We start from the raw sequence: 21,067 nt of genomic DNA, 5'->3' as shown, positions 1-21,067 counted from the left end.
TTTGGTATAATTTATAGAAGTTCACAGACATTGCAAGACATTGCTCCAAGAAATATTTAAACGAATCCCTGAAAAATAGCTGAATCTAGCCAACTCTCACTACTACATAGAGTACTTTTAATGTACACCATTATGCTATGCGGTTGGGAAATTTTTGTCTGTTGCCGAGCGGGTAACAGATTAGTGTGGTTCATTGTATTAGAGGTATATTATGGTAAGATTGAGGCTTGTGCATTGGGGCATGATGGATGGTTATTGTGAAATAGGTTCCAAGGACTAGTGTCCCCGTTTGAACTAGGAGTCCGATGGTACCCCATTGTTTTCATTTGTAATTCATTAGAATTGCGCCTACGCCCTAATGAGAACTGATTCTCGGTTTCTCTCTAGTCATAACTGCATCTTGCACACAAATAATTGTATTTTGCACATTTATTACTGCTGTGGTTCTATCTTGCACAAAAGGAACTGTATTCTGTGCAATGACCATGTTTACCTTGTTTATTTGTATGACTAATTATAGATCTTTGTGAAACCGGTTTTAATGGATAATGTATCCCAGTTAAATTTGGAGTTTGACGGACCCTCTAGTTGCAATTGCAATTTGTACAAATATAATTATATTGTGTACATAAATCACTGCTGTGGTTCGATCTTGCACAAAAGGAATTGCTTCTCTTTGCACGATGGCAATGTCCATTTTGTTTAAATGTATGAATGATGCAGTTTTTCGGATTTTCGAATATCTTTTTATGATGGGCAGGTGGCTTTTGGATGTAACTGGTTTTTTTTAGTGGAAACTTATATGTTTATAGGATGATGGGAGTCCTTTTTAAAGTTTATGTTGTAGCTTATTCTTATGATTTGAATGCATATTGAATGTTTGTATTGGCTTGACATTAAACCGGTAATAAAACATATATACTCTAATTTTCTCTCTCATATCCAGGTACATAGATTAAGATGTCAAAACTGTATTATCCTTCAACAATGAGGGAATGAATTGGGACAAATCGGAGCAAAAACGAACTCCATATAAACGTACTTAGTTTCAAACTAGAGAGAAGCGCGGGGTTGATGCTGTTGGCCATATAGATCTTCGCATGGAAGCTGTCGGACCCTGTTAGGGTTGGGGGCACAGGGCAGATGGACTACCGTGCTGGTTGAGGTCGTTTGCCATTGGTCTCCTTTGGTCCGCCCCCCTGAGGCTCTGTAAACGGCCAAGTGTACCCCTTCCGAACTTTACTCAAGGGAGTAAGTGCGATTAGTCAGAGGCCTCTCAGGGGGGTACAGGAGGGTACAAGAGTTCAGAAATCAAGACACGAAATATGTGCTGCCCAGCCCAGTGCTTATCATACTTAGTTATCAAAGCAAATGTCATCTGGTAGTTCGTCGGAGGCCCGTTGCAAATTCATCCCCGGTGCCTGTTTGAGGCCCACCCACTCTGGCACCCTCTCCCCTTTCTAGGAGTGGTTATTGTGGTTCTAGGTCTCCCACTTTTAAGTTTACTTCTAGGCACAGGTTCAGTTCACTAGGTTTCTACGCGCCCAGTGTAGTTAGCAGTTTATGTCAATAGTGTATCCAAATTAAAGGGATCGCTTTAGGCAACATCCACACTTCCCACTGCTGAACTCTACCTGTCTAGTTCAGTCTTTTCATGCTAGGACCCTTTCTTGTGTGTTTACACTCTCACTGTCGACCGGAGCTCGTGGCTGTTCCACATAAATATCTCCAGACAGTTTGGCTTACAGATGATTATATATGGCATAATGTACCCTCCTACCCCACAGGACTCGAAATATCTGAACTACTTTTATTGGCAGCAGAGATTTATTGAGGCCCGGTGCTTTTAACTGTTAACTGTTAACTTCACTAAAGTGGTGAGTCTATTAATTTTTCAGTTACACTGTGCCTTTGCACAAGTAGACATTTTGCAGGATTGGAACCTTTGAGAACTGTTGGTGACCTGGTTCGGTCGTGTTCAGTGTGATTAGGTATTTTGTATGTGCTGAGGTGGGATCAGATCTCCACAAGGATGTGGAAAAGAGATAGCCATGCTGATAGTTGCACTCTTTTTATAATGGTAATTGTTCTCGTGTTTACTTAAGGATTACCTGCTTGCTAATAATATAATTTGTGTTTTATTGTATGCATCACTGCCTCTCCCTAAGCTGCCTCTGAAAGGTTTGGTAGTGTTGAGAAGCAATGAGTCACTAATCTGCGTAGTGGCCTCATTTCAAGTGCTACCTGCAGCCAGTTCTGGTTTATTACCAGACAGACCTCATCTCTGGCCTTACGCCAGTCTCATCCAGCTGTGCTGGGCTGCCTGCATGCAGGTTTAGGGTGGAATGTAGTGAACAGCTGAGTGCGAAGCAGAGTCACTGGTCTGCTTCATGGGCAGATGAAATTAATATTGTGGAAAAAATAGGAATCTCTCCCTAAGATGTCGAAACCCAAGTTCAAAAGAGAAGAAAGTCAACCTGCCAGTCTCAGAAGGTAGTAGCTGCTGGCCAAAAAGTCTAGACTAGCAGAAGGATCACACGTGACATGGGGCATCGTTGCAGCGCTGCTGTCACCAGTCTAGGTCATCTCTGAAATGTGAGCATACTTGGTGTCTAGTTGATCACGTCACTGTTACTATTTGCGAGAAAGCAGGATTTAGGAATAGTTGGAATCCCTTTAAAAGATTAGTGGGTCTGGGGAGGGGTCAATGACATGACAGATTTGTCTAGTTCATATTGAAACACCTTTCACTGAAAGATTCACCTCAGAAAGGCTGACATTGAGTTGGGGCAGAGTCACTTCCCATGCTACACCCTATTCACTCTGACCCATCATTACTGCGTCACTTTGTAAAATAAAGTTAACCTAAAACATAACTGAGGTGTCTGTTCATCACTCATTTACCTGAAGGAATCTCTTGGTGCTGATTGATTTAGTTTTGCTAATTTTTATCAACCTTTGGAGGATGAAAGGTTGAATTGGACCCCCTAAAAAATTAAGCTGTGCTCTTACGGCCAAGGACTTTTATATTTGTTATTCCTAATTTAAGAAACCGAGTTAGACTGCAAACTTTCTGAATGTTTTAACTTTTTTAAATACTCCAACTGTAGGATTTATGGCAATTTCTTGATCTTTGAACAAATTACCCCACCATACCTAAAATTAAAAGAAGATTGCAAGTCACCAAGGACTTCTGAGACAAGTTAGAGGAAGGAGGGTAAAAACCACATCTTCATAAAGTCAGGTGACTCAAAGGAAGCATACATGTTACTAAAATACACAGAGAAGGTATTTTATGTTTTACAGTACATGGTCCCCCTACAAATACACTTTTAAATCCCCTGTCACTTGCTGCTGAAATACTGTGGCCGCAGACACAGAATAATGTGGACCCTCTCAAATGTATATAAGATCAACATTTTGCAGCTCCTGGTTGCAAAATGGATTTGAAGTTATTTAATGTCACTTTGAAAAGAGAGAACGAGGATGATTTTTTTTAATAGCTATTTTTCCTTTTATTGTTTAAACCGTTATAATGCTGCTGCGTGGCCTGCCTTACGCACTCTGCTCACTGGCAACAGTCAGTGTGATATCATTGCTTAAATTGTAATAACTGGTGTCAAAACTAGACAAATATGGTTTGTATTTATTACAGGTTTCTATGTAGTATAATAATGTTGAATAATCTGCGCCTGAAACATACAACGTAGTGACCATGGGCTCTATACATATTTACGCATAACACAACAAACTTATAGTGAATTGTGTGTGCTCCGCATTTGCAGACTGTGTATGGATTTTTAAAAGTCGGTCGTAACATATTTTGAGCTACAGTTGTTTAGTTGATTATCGTGTAAATGTATTAATTTGAATGCTAGATTGTTATGGGGTTGTTCTGCTTCCTGCTCTATGGGATTATAATGCTTTGTATGACAATTGGGAAAACGTGGCATGCACATAGGAGAGCAAGTAATTTTTGCTCTCCATTTGTGTTAAGTGTTGTGATGCTTTTTCTTTTATTAGATCTGTTCTTTTGCTTTAGTCTGTTTTAGGTAAAGAAGAGCGTTCTACTTTTATTTTTCACACTTCACCTATTGCTAACTTGTGTAAATATTTCCATTTCTCAGATGTTCCAGCTGCAGAGCAAGAGAAACTTTTTATACAGAAGCTGCGGCAGTGTTGTGTACTCTTTGACTTTGTTTCGGATCCACTTAGTGATCTGAAATGGAAGGAAGTAAAAAGAGCTGCTTTAAGCGAAATGGTGGAATATATCACACATAACAGGAATGTAATTACGGAACCCATTTACCCGGAGGTTGTTCATATGGTAAGTTGGCATTTCTATTCGTTTTCACATTTGACTTTTTGAGCAGCGTTGTCTTGACCTTATTGTCCCTGGATTTTATACTGACCCAATGGGATGAAAAAAATGTATCTATTTCGTGGTTGCGCTTCAAAAGCCCTGCAAGCGACTTTAAGTAACCCACATCTGGACCATGCAACTGTGTAGAAACACTTATATGCACTCTTTTAAAAAAAAATATATATATATTTTTTTGTTTTTATTTCAAGTAAAACAACAATATCGCACTTGTGTTGAACAGTCGCTGCATATGCGTCTCACGCTTTGTTGTATGCTATACACATTCAATCTTAGATTAATGTCTTTTCTCCCACCTTTATCACAAATCGCACATTACCCCTTCTCCCACCCACCTTTGCATGTGGTCTGTTTTATTCTATCCCGCCTACGTCTTGTCACTTACATGCACTCTTAACTTGCATGCTAGTTTCCCTCTTCAGCACTCTGTACCCACCATGATTGCTTTTCGGTAGCTCGGGAACCTCTGCCACATCAGTGGGGTCATTTGGTCAGGTGCAAATAACAAGACCGCACGTTATTTAGGGGGATTTCTGAAAAATATATTCTATTCTGAGTAGTTATCCCTCAGAACCTGTCGCACGAAACTGTGCTCTCTGGGCAGCCGCCAGGCCTCCATGCGTGCTGTTTCATCCCCCGATGCCCCAACCCATTACGTCGTGTCTGTGTGTCTGCATGTTTGTCTGTCTCTGTGTTCATGTAGCCTGCATGGAACCTCAACCAGACTGAGCCAAGTGATATCACTCCGGAGCTCCTACTCGTCTTATGACATCAGCACTGTAAGCATGACTGACAAAGATTGAGAGCTGAGCACCTTGTTTATATAGTTCTTGCTCCCACAATATTGCAGTCACACAAACCTGTAGATATCGTGTTACTCTATGTAATCGTACCAAGTTCATTAACCTCGGTAGGATGAAAAGCATGTTTATAGTATTTATATATCGTTAACCTAGCCAACAAGACTTGGCAAAGCCAATAGGTATCGCAATGGCTTTGCTTTTTTATTTTATTTCATTATCCGAGTTGGATTGGTAAATTTAAAAATGTATCACAAAAGCATATTTTTTTAGGCAGTAGAAACACAGAGGACTCGCGTGGCGCGAAGCAACGTGAAGGGTGCAGGTGGGGAATGAAGCATTAACACTGGTGAAGCAACATGGGGGGGGGGCAGAAGCAACAAGGAAGGCACAGGTGGGCATAATTACAGTTTCACTCTAACCCATGCATTGAAATTGCAGACACTTTAGCTTCATAATTTCAAGTTCGCTGTCCTATATCTTGTTTATCCAGGCTAGCAAAGAAAGGGAGAAATCCTTTCACTACTGCCAAAATCTTTGACCATTTTTTCAACAAAGAACGATCTGTTTAATCCAGTCCTTGAAAGTGCATACATACTCACATTGCAGTCATTAAGCTGTTTGGGCTCACAAAAATTGACTGGGGCCAAACCGGGTAAGTGGACAAATAGTTGAATGCCATCAGCAGGCAAAGGCAAACTAGGAATGTGTGCACAGCTATGGCTGGTGGAATGGTCTCTGTGAGTCTCTGTATCTCCTGCTGCTTCTCCCGATGACAGACCCTCTCCCTCCGCAGACACGACAACCTCGTCGCTGATGTCAGATTCACACGCCGCTGCGAACATGAGTCATCCGCTTTCCGAGCCTTGGTGAAGACGGGCATGCAGGAGTCAGGAAACAGAGAAACCAAAATCAAACGGGTAGGCAAAGAATCTGGAGAGAGACACAGACACAGAAAAATAGAGAGAAAGATGGAGCTGGAAGAGAAAGCAGGACAAACGGAGAGCACGTGATAGTGTGAGCAAATTAGGGAGAACGAGCAGCGCCATTTTTGCCAGCCAGCAGCAAGGAGAGGGCGATAAGAAAAGGTAGTGCAGTTTAAGAAAACATATGGCTCTTATCAAAAGGATCTGTGTAGCAGGGGCAGTCGCCTGGGCAGGAACGAAACACCCACAAGATGGGACAAATGTGTACTACACACCAGTGAAAACTATGAAATTAGTAAAGGCGGACCAAGTAACCTATGAAAAGGAGTGGACATGTCGTGTGTGTGTTCCATCTCCACAGCTTAAATACAGCATGCCTCGCAGAGCAGTGCACGCGCGTTGCCGCTAGACTCGACCTAAAAAGCAGCAGAGCACTGTACATGGTCGAAGGCCAGAGATCAGTCTTCCAACACTTTTCTACATTGGAGTAGCGTTGGGGTGGTGGGCTGTCTTGATTGCATCCTTATGCTTTTGACATGCGGGTTGCAAGCACAATGTTGTAGCAGGGAAAGTTGCAGAGCTCTGCTTGTCTATTGTTCTACATCAATTAAACAAGCTCTCTGCCTTTCAATTTATATAATTTTTTTTATTAATCATGGATCTAAACTGATTTTTAACCCAGCAAGGCATTTTCTTAGCGGTGGGGTGGGCAACCATGTCGGGAAATCACTGCTTTTTTTGTGTCATAAAAGGTAGAGTTCCTTAGCCCTCAAAGTCAAAACTTGCTTTCGTGGAGAAAAGGAATACAGGCATGTAATTCACACTCCCTCCTTCAAATTGTACTTCTAGAAGTGTGGTGATACTTAGAATCTGATAGATCTTTCAGCGAAGCCTTGACTCTTACATAGCATTAATAAGGGACCCCGCTCTAAAACCCTGGAACCAGAACACAAACTCATTATTTTATCTTTAATGTTTATTATTGTTAATCTAACATAAGTCATTAGTTCAGCGATTCAGAATAACGGTTAACTCAGCGGTTAAATATTATCAAAGTGAATAAAATATACACTTTCCTAATTTATTAATTACTTTAGAACCCCCTGTAGTCCGTGCAGTGTTGTATTATGCTTGTTTGTTGCTGATCTATGTAATATCCCTGCTGTAGCCCACCGGTTTCTTAGTTAAATGTCACTAAAGACCGAGTTTCCCTCAACATCTGTTTTAGGTTATCAGTCATGTGTTTGCAATAACCTCCTGAAAACCATGCTTTAAGGTGAAGCATGTGAAAGCATTAGTACTTGTTACAATTAGAACACTGTTAATGTGGAAATTGGAGCTTTTAGCAAGGTCATCTTGTGGTAACTTTGGACAAAAGCAAGACATTTTGATTCATTTTAAGGCCCAATGCATACTAATGCAAATTTTATGAATACAGACCATGAGGCACCAATACTATAAACACAATCAAGCATGGATAGAAGTGTGCTGCATAAAACAAACTACTCCTTTCGATAGTTGTAAATACTTAACATGAATATTCTACCAGTTCTGCTGCTGCTTGTATTTCTGATATGTTCTTCTAACTGCAGATTTCTCACTTTTGAATATCCCTGGTGCTGAACTTAACCTGGAAATTTCTGACATAGCTCTCCAGCGCCAGTCAGGGTTCAAACCATGCTGCTGATGACTGTCTATTAGAGATCCAAATGATGATTCTGTGATGTCTCTGTTTGAGGCAAGACTCATCATTGTGTGTTCTCAGCCTCTAAATGTATTAATGAGCGGGAGGCAGAGCTGTTTGTTGCCCATGGCAGGTAGTTCCTAGCTGGGTGTCTTAAGGTTAAGAATGATGACTAAAACTAGGATGCAGTCTAGATCTCCATCTCGCTCTTCCCCGTCCTCTAAGTCCCAAAAGGGAAAAGAAGACACATCGCAAGAAGAAGGAACACCACTCTTATTTCAGAATGCTTAAGTCCAGAGTTAAGTCTCCGCCTCCTGCTTCATCTGCAGCTCCCTCATCTCAAGAACTGAAGTTAGTAACATTGTCCCCTAGGACATCATTGACACTGCCAGCTCCAGTGCCTGTCTAATTTCTCCAGCACCTATAACATTGCGGGAATACCCAGAGTTGCAGGGGCAGAATCATCCTTCTTCCTTTAGGCAATGCTGGACATGTTTCATAGAGTGGCAGTCCCCTCTGGTCTGATGTTGGCCCCCCAGGACTATACAGGGATCCACTTAGTGTCCATCCTTCAGCTTAAGTACCTTCTGGTGCCATATGGGTTCCTCTCAATGCGGTCTGATGTCAACCGTATAACCCTACCCTTGATTCCATGGAGGTGCCATGCAAAGCTGATCCCTACAATGGCCAGGCCTCCGCTTTTTGCTGACACCTTTCAAGAGGATAACCTTCAGAAAAGAGTTCAGCACCTCCTGGAGGAGGAACAAAATCAAGAGGCACCCAAAGTCACTGTTTGGTCACAATCCACTCTTTTTGGTTCAGTTTCAGACCCATGTTCCCCAGAGGGCTTGGGGGGGGGGGGGGGGAGAGGTTGCTGATGATAGTGACCCATACCCTCCTCTGAATCACCAGATCTTTTAGCCCATGCCAGCTGGCTGGATAAGTCACCAGACAATGACATTTATTCAGCCCATAGCCCCGGCAGAAATAGTACCCTTCCACTCTCTACTTTAGAAGGATACTAAAGTACTTAAGCTTTCTCTCCCCTCAGTTGAGGCTGACCGAACAGCCTGACTTATGTGCCACAGTCAGCTGCCTCAACTGCGTAACCACACCTCCATTTTAATGAGGCTCTTCTGAAGGCTTAAAAAAAGTTGTGGTCTAAATCCACCTTCTTTCCAGCGGTTAACCTAACCTATAGCACACCGCAACAGGCCAGCTCCTGGAGACCCAGAATTCTTGTCTTGTCATCTTACCCCAGAAAGGTTAGTAGAGCAGGTGTTCTCCATAACAAAGTTGAACCCAAGAGTCTTTCTTGCCCATCCCACAGATAGGGAGGAAAAAAACTGGAGGGAGCAGAAAAAAACCTTTTTCCACGGGCAGTCTAGTTTGTGTTACCTAAATTTTCTTGTTCATTGCTACTCCAAAATCTTTTGGGAAATGGCAGCGGTGGTGATCCCTCAACTTAACAGAGCACCTCAGGAGCTGCTTTGCTGAGGTGGTCTGTGATGAGCAGGATGCTTCATGTCGTATTTGCTGATCTGCATAGCACCCCAATGCGGCACAACTTCCTAAAAGTAACTGGCAAAGCTAACCCGTCTCAAAGGTGAGACCTATTGGTTATGGTAATGCATGTGTTAACTGCCAGCCACTATCTTTGGGTACTTTGTAATTGTTCAGATTCTGTTTTTTACATCTAAAGTATAGGTAATTCACTTATTTACAGAGTTTTACAAAGTGCTCCAGTGATAATTTTCTGGTCACTTCTCTGGCTTACATTTGAAAGATGAAGTCCAGTGAATTTAGCCAGATGTGAGAGAATCGCTATCCAGTATTCTTCCGATTTCTACCCATTGTGAGTGTGCTTATTCAAATGGGTAGCCGGAGTAGTTCCTTATTCAGGGATATTCTGTGAAACACTGGTTGTTTGCTTCCATCGTAAGGAAAGGAACACTCTTGATTTGGTTGAGTCTTTGGCTCATTAAATTCCAAGGGTCCTCCAGTCACGTTTTAGCTCTTTGAAACATCTTTGCTGAATCTAGTTGGAGGTGATGTATAAAAAAAACTAATCTGTGGCCGCCATGTATTGAGGGGCCAATAGGTGTGGCTTCACAGCGGATCTGTCTGTGTCACCTATTATAACCAGTTCTTTCAAATGTATATAGTTTAGCTTTCGGTCCTCCCAGTGGAGTACTGCCCTTTTGCATCTTACCAATAGCTATATCATTTATCCTCCTATGTAGTGCTAGCTTTTCAGCTCATGAGGGACTTTTCTAAATATTTTTTCCACTGCAGCAGCCCCCCCTCCTTTTTAAGCCCTCCCTGTTGAAGGACATATTGTTTTCTTACAGTGGGTTTAAAGCCCACCCATTGCTAAGCATTGATTGGCTTCATTGTCACTGTTATGTGGTTACTTCCTATTTGCTAGAATTTGTGGTGTTTCCTCCTGTTAGTGTTTGACTCCTCTTGAGCGTGGACCCATTACTAGTGTCCTTTTTTTGGGCAATGCTTTTTTCTTTTTTGTTTAACCACTCCACGAGATTGCATCTAGTTTCCAACTGTCTTCCCTTTCCTCCTCTCTCGCGTATGCTCTTGTCTAGCCCTAACTGTGATGCATTGGCCCTCCTGTGCTTAGCTCCTTTGCTTCATTTGCCTGTTTGCCTCTCAATGTTTCTCTTATTTTGCTTGCTTCCTCCCACCTGCGCCCCTGTGTTGCTTAACCCCAGCATGTTCTTCCCTCTCACGTGATGCATTTTTTTTAACTGATCCACCCAAAGTCTGTGGGCAAAAAGAAAATAAAAAAGCACTTAAGTCTATGAAATGTGCGGACATCAGAAGCAGACCTGCACTGAATGTAGTTGACTGCTATGATGGTCACGCTCTACAGCATCACTAAACACTTTTAACACAGTCAGAATGTATTTTTGACTTTAGTGGACATGGAGTCATGTGCTGATACAGGGTTGAGCTGCCTTTTACTGCAATCCAATCCACTGATTAACTTTTCCAGTATCTTTAGGCTCTCGCATCTTACCAAAATTGCATCTACACCTTATAAAAAGGAAAATGATTAGATGTTAAGGAAATCAGACTCCAGTAGTAAACAGACCCTTAACATTGACTATACTAATATATAGCTATATTATGTGTATTTGTGAGGTGCACAATCTCTTTTGGTGGGATATCCTGGTGGTGAGCAAGTGTGAACCTAGCCTCGCCTCGGGCAGGTAAGAATTGAGGTTGCTTTGATGTATTCTGGTAGATCGTTCTATGCCTTAAAAGCACTTAGAGAGAAGGCCTGATTGCCAGATTTGCTTCTGCATTTGTGTAGAATGTGTGCAAGTAGGAGTCCTGCAGTGCAGTGGTGTCTGGATGGTGTGTGAAAGGAGATGTGTTTATTGAGGTGGACAGGTCCAATGTTATGTAGTGCTTTGAAGGTGTGAGGAGTTTGAACTGTTTGCTTGTGTATAATTAAACCAGTGGAGCTACTTAAGGTTGGTGTGATGATTGATTGATTGATTGAGATGTGTGTGTGGCATGATAGGTTGAGCTTGATTCTGGCTTCTGAGTTCTGAATGATTTGCATTTGTCTGGTGCAGGTGTTTACCACGATTAGCTTGTGAGCTAATGTAGCTCTCTAGCTACATCCGAGTCCCTCACCTGTGCTCAGCCCAGCTCATTAAATTAGAAAGGTTTTGCTTGGTTTAATTAATACACATTTGACAAAATTGAGATTATACAACACCAATAATATTAGTAGCACTCAATGCGTTTCATTGAACACAAGAAGCTCTCCTTTCAGAAAAAGTTGGACACCCATGGTCTGGTGCGTTGTTTGCTGATCCAGCCTTAGAGTGCTTCTATTGTCCAGCTTTCTTGTGATGAGGGCCTGTGTGACGGTTTTGCAGGTGCTGGTTGAGTGCCTTTTGAAGACTTTCCACTGCGTTGTCCGGGTGTGGAAGTAGTTAGCTGCACGGCGTTGACTTGGGTAGTCCTGTTAAGGTAGCTGTCAACGACGATCCAGCGGTTCTTGGCGTGGACTGTGGGAGTGGCTGTAGGCCACAAGGTGGCGTCCCATGGCGAGGTGTTCTTCCAGAAGATAATGACTAATGTCTTTTTGTTGTTAAGTTTGAGGCAGTTGGGGTTAATCTAGTCGGCGACTTCAGTTCTACAGACGGGGAACCTGATCCAGGCATTGGGAGTCTTGCCCGAGAGGGAGAATATGAATTGGGTGTCATATAATAGGAAAGGATGTCGAGGATATGTGTGCAGATGATGCTTGTTAGTGAGATCATGTATATGTTGAAGAGAGAAGACCTGAGTGACGATCTTGCAGAACCCCGTAATGAGGTAGCGGGCAGCCGAAGACTAGGGGGCCAGGCTTAACTGACTGTCTTCCCAGTCAGAAAGGTGGAAATCTAGCAGAGAGCGGGCTCTTAGAATTCAGTCTCATGCAGGCAATGGTGGAGTGTGGGGTGGGGGATCGTTTTGAAAGCTGCAGAGGTGTTCAGGAGGAAAAGGGCTGCTGTGTCTCCACTGTCCAGGATCATGCAGATGTGGTCCGTAGCGGTGATGAGGACGCTTTCTGTGCTGTGGTTTGGTCTGAAACCTGACTGTGACATTGAATAGTTGGTAGTCGCTAACATAGTCTGGTGAGGCGTCTTTTAGTAAGTTTTTCTAGGACTTTGGCCTGGTATGGTAGCAGGGAGATCAGTCTGTAGTTGGTGGGTGTTGATGGGTCTGCGGAGTGCATCTTGAGCAGGGTCAGGACCTGTCATCTTTCCATTTGTCTGGGAAGTTTGGTGATGTGATGGAGGTGTTCAAGACAGATCGATGGGTCCCAGACAGGTCGATGGGTCCCAGTCCTCTGGTGAAGACGTGGAGGAGGACAAGGGTTCAATTAGGCCCAAAGTGAAGGAACTGCATGGTGGCAGCAGTTTTGTTTGTAGTGATATTATGCCATGTGTTCAAGGTTTCCCTGGAGGGGCTGATGCTGTTGGAAGTGACCACTGGTGAGGTAAAATCTTTTACAATGTCGAAGATCTCGTTACAGTTGTTGGTGTTGACAGCGATGCTGTCTGCAAATGTGGTGCGTTTGGTGGTCCAGATCTGTTGGTGGCCACCGGTTAGGTAAGATCTTTCATGATGGCAAAGATCTCTTTGCCACTGTTGGTACTGGTGTCCGTGCAAGTGCTGGACATTTGTTGGTTCGGATCTGTTAGTGGTGGCATCTCATGGCGGATTTGAAGGTGTTCTGTCCAAGTTTTCGTGGCTCATTCTCCATCTGTGCTCCAGTTGTTTGCAGTGGTGGTTTGTCATCCTGAGTTCTTCCGTTTACCAATTGGCTTGAGGTGTGGATCTTGTGGCAAATCATGCTATTTTGCAAAAAACGCATTGGGCTCCAGGATAATCTGAGCACAATGCAATCCGGAAACCATGCGCAAAATGCGGTTATTTAGTGATTAACTTAAAAAATAAGCTTTCTCCAATTTAGTTGTATTTAGAACCAGGTTATAAGGAGAGAAAGGGTTGCCTGTACTTTAGGTCAAGCCTTCCAGGCAGCGCTGCTTACCGTATCGGACCGTGGACTTAAAGGCTGCCCATTGCTTGGCATTATCACTCACATTTGCTCGCTTCACATTGGATGGCTTGCCTTATCCAGATCTTGTGTATGTCCCTCCCCTAGAGCGTTAGCTTTTGTGTTTGTCCATTGCTCACTTTTTGGGAACTACATTTTGCTTAAGCACTCCACAAGAGTGCATGTTATTTTCAGATGTTTCCCTCATGTGCTTCTATCCCATCACCCATGCCCTTGTTGCTCTCTTGCTTATTTGCTCGTCTCCCTACCTCGCTACTTTGCCCTCTCTTCCTCCATGTGCCTCTCCCCCGCCCTTGTATTGCTTCCTCCACCCTCCATGTTTCTTCCGCCTGCGTGCGTGTAGCGTCCCTTCCCGACATCTGATGTTGCCTCCCCACCTGCTTTTTTTTTTTTTTAAAGCAACTGTTAATTCTTTTCGATCTACCTCAGATTAGTTAACAAGAAGAAAATAAAGGTACCCGCATCCTTTTGTAAGTACACGTGTGGTGATGCATGCGCTCACCCCATAATGACTGTTGGGTTTGGAATGTAGAATGTTGTGGGTAAGGAAGAACTCTCCGGTGTTCTAGCAGCGTCAGTTGTTGCCTGGACAAGGAACTTGTGTCATATTCTCATTGGCGACAATCCGCTGGTCCCTGGTCACCCCTACTCTATGAAAAGTGTCACAGTGAAGACTGCCGTTTTCCCTAAGGAGTTTTTCACCTCATCCTACATTTACCAGCCTGCTTTTGTGCCTGCAATGTTTAGCATTTTTTTTGTGACAGAATTCACCACAGACTCTCCACATGGAAGATATGATGGTGTTTTCCTGCCATTTGAGTAGGTCGATAAAAGGCTGTAAAAGAGTGCATCATGAGCAGTAAACATTGGCGGCTATAGCAAGTGCAGGAACACACCCTACTTCCTTAAGAAAGCACCTTCGGCTACTTGAGCGGCGGCTATCTTTAAATGTTTGCCAGTTTATGATGAAACAATATAGAATTTACAAACTTTTGATGCGGGAGTGTTAATTCATTGTCCTGCACTGCTTTTAGAAAGCCGCGTTGCATGCACTTCAGCTGCCATGATGATACGTTATGAAAGTTTCTCATTCAAAACTAAAATAGTCGGTCAGTTGACTTGAAACACTGGTGTCAGGCACACCTACTACCAAGGTACTTTTAACTCCTTTCATTGCACAATACCTGTACTCCATGATTATTTTAATTTATGAAAGACTTGTCGAATTACATTTACCTGTATTGGTGTAATTTAGCTTGACTGTGTTTACATGTGTTTATTAATTATTGGGCAGCAACCACCAGTGGTAAATACGTTTTGTTTAGCAACTTTGAAAAGAATAGAAGCACCACCTCAGTTTCTTCAAAGTCCTGGTACTCCCTCTGTCGATTGGGTATAGTGGCATGAAGCTTTCGAAACCTATCTCAAAGCCGTTGATGGTGACATGTTCACCTCAAAAAAGAAAAAAAACACGTTTTGTGTACAACTTAGGAAACAGAAGGCAGCAGGTATTAAAAACTCTAATTATAGAAGTTGTGAGTACATGTTTAAGTACAGGTGATAACGGTGATGTATCAGAGACACAGGATGAGTATGCGTCTATTATTAAAACCCTTAACAAAAGGTTTAACCCCAAGAAGAATAGAGTGTTGGAACACTCTTAAGTTCCTTCAGTGTGCCCAACTGCCAGGAGAATCTATTGATGACTTTGTGGCTGTATTGCGAATGCTTACTGCTACATGTAGTAATTGAGAATTTAAAGACAAAATAATTTGTGATCAGTTAATAGAACAAATAAGAACATTCATGAACAGTTAATGTCAACCGGAGATCCTGATCTCGAGGTTGCATTAGCCCTTGAACATTACAAACTGCGCATGAGGGAGTTACATTTGATCATGGAGTGAAGTGAGATTAATTTGATTCACAAACCGGATGCATGCATCAAAGATTGGGAGCGATACAGGAAATAACCTGACTGCCAATAGCACGAGCGTTTGTGAGAAAAATTAATTGGCATGCTTTTGTTTGGGCAGCAAGTCTCATTTGGTTAATGCAAATTTCTGTGTAACCCTTAACCAGTTGTGTTTCAAATGTTGAAAAAGGGGATATTTGTCAAGCCTTCAAGGAAAAAGGTACCCCTTAGTATTTACTTATGTGGTCTGGGAGAAAAAGGGAAAACAAATACATAAATAATAAAATACCTCCCACTCGACCAACTCTAACTTTCCATTGGCTATGATAAGCTCGATTGGGCTATCCTTATGCTTAAATATATCAAGAACAATCTACAGAAGAGTATGCATCGATTCGTATTTTGTTTATTATTTTCTATTATAAATTCTTTGTCAGATTTTTTTGAATGGTAATAAGAGTCACCATCATTTTCTGTGTCCATATATACAATACATATGATGCAATATTAATACAGTACTAATAAATGTGCAAATTTGCCATAACTTGTGCAAGAAAAACATACAAAATAACATTAAATTTGTCCCCATATCACATTCATACAAACCTCACATCCAATCATAACATACCAAACATTCTCATTCACACATCACATTCATTATTTTCGAGCTAAAAATGGCTTGCAATGAAAAAAACATGGTGAAAATTCTTCTTTAGTGTCCATGGTAATGCCGCCTGCTGGAAAGTAGAACAGGCCGACGCACGTTTCAGTGGATACCTATCATTCAATCCACCTTCTTCAGGACCGGTCACTTTCTTAAAATTAATGCAGCGGAGGTTGATTGGGGAATCAGTTGATATGTGTCAAGGTGGTTTCCTTGGCTCAAAAACAAGCCCATATATCCTTCAGTCGTATCCCATTGGACATTGGGTGTCCATCGTTGTTTGTTCTCCAACTTATCTATTCTCTTATATTTTCTGTAATTTCTTTCGTTTTATTTAGCGGCACATTAATTATATGGGCTGTGGGTGCAGCTATACGTTATCCATTTCTGTCATATTGCTGTTGTTTTTGCGCTTCCTTGAATAGCATGTAACGCTATCCGGACTCCCGACCGCCGCGGATCCGCTATGTGAATTGACATTTATTAATACTGTATTAATGTTGCATCCTCTGTATTGTATATATGTACACAGAAAATTATGGTGACTCTTATTACCATTAAAAAAAATTGATTTATAAAAAAATAGATGACAAAAGAATTTATAATAGAAAATAATAAACAAAATACGAATCGATGTATACTCTTCTGTAGATTGTTCTTGATATTTTTGAGCATAGGGCTAGCCCAATTGAGCTTATCATAGCCAATATAAAGTTAGAGTTGGTCGAGTGGGAGGTATTTGATTATTTAGATATTTGTCAAGCCTCCATAGGACCGAAAACACATGCTAATTCCACCGATCAACATCTCGATGATTGTATCTCAGATGAGGATGAAAATCTTGTATTTATGTTGTACTCTATTGATTGTGGTGAGGATGAAGTGTTTGAAGCTGCCACAAAAGACAAAAAGAAAAGCAAGCCGCCCTACTGCTCCATCTCCGTCAACAATAGAGATGTCAGAATCATGGCATATTCTAGATATCTGTTCACGTTAATTATTGAAAGTGAACTACCTGATCTTGGTAAAGGGCACCATCAAGAAGCTCTCATAAAGCTAGTTGTGTATGGTGGGAAAAGAGTGGAGGTAAAAGGGAGAATTGATGCAACTTTGAAGTTCGAAAAGAGTCCTACTTCGTCACAGATGTATGTTGTAAAAAATGGTATAAACTTGGTGTGAAACGATCAGGGGGACCTCAAAATGATTCTGGGGCACATTTATCCTGATATGGTTGTATCAAGATAGATTCTCAGGTTCAACTTCTGTTACTCTAGTAAAGGAGAATGAATGAATGAATGGCTGGGCGAGTTCCCACAGGTTTTAAGGGATGAGTTAGTGAAGCTTGAAGATTACCAACATCGTATCATCTTGAAAGATGTAACTCAACCTGTAGTGCACTAAGTAAACAAATTCTCCGGAAGTTTAGGAAAGGATCTAAAGTTGGAACTCAAAAAATTGTGCAACTTAGGGTTATTGAACCAGTCAAATGGTTCGGAGTGGCTTGCTCCTGTAGTTCATGAGTGCAGATCAGACAAATTTGACTGTGTTGATTTGTGAGACTTAAACTCTAACATCTGGGTTCATCATCCCAAGAGACTCTGCGATAAGGACTATGAACTATTACCCAACTTTGAGATGTTAGCCACGCTCAAGGGGGCACTGCTGTTTACGTCCCTTGATGCGTCTACTGCTTACGATCATGTAGAACTTTGTGAAGACTCTAGGCACCTTATGTTTGTGAAACCTGAGGGAGCTTATCGTTATGTATCTGACAGATGTCTAACCGCAGATTCCTTACCTTAGAATTCTCCCCAGGTGCCATACTGGATCTGGAACATTTTTCAGCAGTACTTTCGCGCTTCTGTAGAGAGTATCTTGCGACTCCGTACTGACGTCATCCATGTATATGATGTCATCGAAGTCCATATAAGCACCTTCCCGCCGTGCTGACATCAGTTTCTGCTTTTCCTCGCTTACAATGCTGATCTGGAGAAACTGTTATCTCAGGCCTTTTTTGGCCTCTTTCAACGTTTTCATTGTTGAAACAGTGTGCTTTTCTGTTCAAACCTTTTGGGCGGCAAATGTCGTTCATGGACCCTCACTCCATTTGTATGTGGTGCTTGGGAGAGCACCATGACTCCAACGAATGCAACTCCTGTCATCTACTCCAACCAAAGGCGCTGCTGGAACGTCGATGAAGCTCCTGTCGGTGCAGCTCTCGCAGTCACTGCCTGGTCCAGGAGCTGTTCCAGTGGACCTCACTCTCCATTGTCATCCCACAGTAAATCTCGATGCAGGCTCTTGAAGTGCCGGCACTCCCAGACTTCACTGTGTAGAGATACCATCTTTCACCCCTTCTCGCGCTTGCCAATTAGGACTCTGTGCACGAGTTCGCCCCCGCCTCCTTGCTCCCCTGTAGTCGGGGCTACTCTGACCCAGATGCGAGCATATTATTGCTCTAGGCATGCCATCTTTGGGTCTTCACCTTCCCCCTGGAGTGACTTTGGGCTGTATGGAGGTGAGAGGCCTTGACTGTGTCCACACGGGTGGGTTAGCCCTCTGCTTCAGTTAGACCCTCGGGTCGATGGTCAACTGTACCCGCGACAGTGCTGAGCCCTTTGGGGTTCCCACCTTAGGCTCTTGTATCCGACCAGACGATGGCGGTGCCAATTGACAGTGTGCCACTTCTCCTTTTCTGACTTCGAGCGTTGTCAATTCGGAGCCAGTTGACTTTGAATGTGGAGCAAATGGTGCCGTCTATCTCGGACAGCCTTCTTCTGCTTTCTGTTTAGCCGCCAGCGTTTTTACTTTTGAGGAACACTGTTTTGGAGGTGATGGGGACAAGTCGAGGTTTCTGCACCCCACATCTGATGCAGCTCATGCTCATGTGGAGAATAGCTGGCTAACTGAACTGGGTGAAGCTAGTGGATTAGTCTTTCCCAGCCTCGGGCCTTCTTTCCCCTCCTGGTCTTGTTATAGAGGTATGATCCTCTTTAACTGATATGCTGAGGTGAGTTGCCCTGATTTTGGATTGAACTCTTCTGTAGAAAAATCTACTGTTCCCCTAATTGACGTTCTCCATCATGGCCAAGCGAGGCAGAGCCAGTGCAAACTTATAGTGCCGCCCTATATGACATTTTGTTGAGATCTGGGCTAAATCTAACACAGGGGCCCTGGTGGATCGATCTATATCTGTCACCATCTGGTTCCTGGTGATCCGGCCTGTCTCCTCTGGCACCCTACTCATAGTTTGGTGGTACAGGCTGCTTTGTCCTAGCATAATAGACTCTCGTCCTCCTGTTCTGTCAGACCGAGACTCCAGGAGACAGGACGCTTGTGGCAGGCAGATCTTCTCCGCCACAAATTCTGCTTTGCTTTCATGAATAAATCTTGCGTTCTTGGATGCTTTTCCCATACATTGTGGAAATTCCTGACACGTCTGTTGCCATCGCTTCCGGACGACACCCATAGCGAACTTAACCAGTTGATCCAAGATGAGCTACAGGTGGCTAAATTAATGATTAGCTGTGGGTTAGATACCACCTATTTGAAAGATCGGGCAATGGCTTCTTCACTGGTGCTACGTCGTCATGCCTGGTAGCTGTGGGTTAGATACCACTGATTTGGTAGGTCGGGCAATGGCTTCTTCAGTGGTGCTACGTCGTTATGCCTGGCTACACACCTTTTTTTGGAGGCTGTTCAGACCACTTTGCTTGACATGCCTTTTTGAGGGCACCCACTTCTTCAGGGCTCTTGCTGACTGTTTTATATCGTTTTTGGGATAGTATGAGTTTAACAGAAACTTAGCTCTGCTCTTACTCCTTTCTGTCTCACTAAGTCCACCCATTTCAGCTTGTATGAAGGATTTTGGTCCTTCATTTCTTTCGCGTTTGAGCATTCAGTGGCGGTGACATGGTTGTCTATGCTGTCTACTCGTGACACCTGGTGTTGTGACTTCTGCTTCCTGCAGGTATTATTCTTATCCTTCTTACATGGTCAATGACAGGTTATGGTTCCGCACTCCTTATCAGAGCCACTTGTGTTGTAGAGTTTACGAGCTCTGACTCTCATCCTAACAGCTGGAACTTTTTGCCCTGGCTTTCCATGTTGATAAATAAAGTTTCATATCCCTTCTAAGGACCTTTTGCTTTTATCCCCCTGGGGGAGTTTCTATATAGCTTTTTCAATGAGATCCCTTTCTCATGCATCTCTCGTTTCTCCTTGGTCTATATGATGAGCACCCTTTCTGCTACCCTTCTTGTGTAATTCTGTTTTGCCAAAGGCTCTACATTTTCACTGGAGCAGTGGGACTTGTCACAGTCTTTACTCTACATGACTGGCTTGGCCATAATTTCCCGCTAGGACATTCTTTTCTGAAGAGAATGTCTCTACTGTGTATTTCACTTCTTTATCCCAATTCTGAGATTTCTTCACCCATGTACCTTGTTATAATCAAGGCTGTAGGAGTGTTGAGTAATTTGGATGCCCCCCCCCTCCTCCCCCCCCCCCCCCCCCCCCCCTTCCTGTGGGATAGGTTTTCCTCTAAACGACCATTGTTCTTCTTTAGCTTGCATCTCTTCTGTTGCTCATCTTTCATTGTTTGATTAAAATTTTGAACTGTTCCCCTTGTGGGGATTTAGTCCCTATGAGACTGTGTTTTACCTTCATCCGATCTTCAGTCTGCTTCTGCTCTGTTGGATATGCATTACTGTTGAATGATCAGGCTAGACACCTTTTTCTAGGCTTCCGTGGGTTAGCCACTCTTTTGTTGGCCTTCCTCTGGGCCTAGTTGATGTCTTGTTTAATCAATCAATCAGCATTTGTAAAGCGCAGCACTGTCATCCTATTGGTATCTGGGTGCTGTGTCTCCGTCGAAGAGCCAGGTCTTAAGTCCCTTTCTGAAGTCTGCTAGCTAGAAGAGTGTTCACACATGCAAGGTGCACCAGTCTTGCTTCCCTGAACAATGAATATCGAATTGCCCAATACACAGTCCAATTTATAAACTGTGTTCGGCCAAACATAAACATTGTAACTCAACCACTGTAGTGAGCTGTGTGCGTTTGCCTGTTGGGTCATAACCGATGAAGTGACCGACTGC

At 42.9% G+C, this 21,067-nt stretch overlaps 1 protein-coding gene across 6 annotated transcripts in view; it reads left to right on the top strand.

Moving 5' to 3' along the window:
- Positions 1–21,067, top strand: part of PPP2R5C (protein phosphatase 2 regulatory subunit B'gamma) — a 1,282,082-nt gene that overhangs the window by 527,439 nt on the left and 733,576 nt on the right. For all 6 annotated transcript variants that reach the window (XM_085626348.1, XM_085626347.1, XM_085626349.1 and 3 more), the window contains one exon: positions 4,128–4,327. In XM_085626348.1, coding sequence (XP_085482474.1) covers positions 4,128–4,327 — 200 coding nt within the window. The remainder of the gene's footprint in view (positions 1–4,127; positions 4,328–21,067) is intronic.

This window comes from Triturus cristatus, chromosome 9, assembly GCF_964204655.1.
Source record: "Triturus cristatus chromosome 9, aTriCri1.1, whole genome shotgun sequence".
Classification (NCBI taxonomy): domain Eukaryota; kingdom Metazoa; phylum Chordata; class Amphibia; order Caudata; family Salamandridae; genus Triturus; species Triturus cristatus.
Note: the sequence above shows the minus strand (reverse complement) of the source record. Positions and strands in the feature narration are given on the sequence as shown.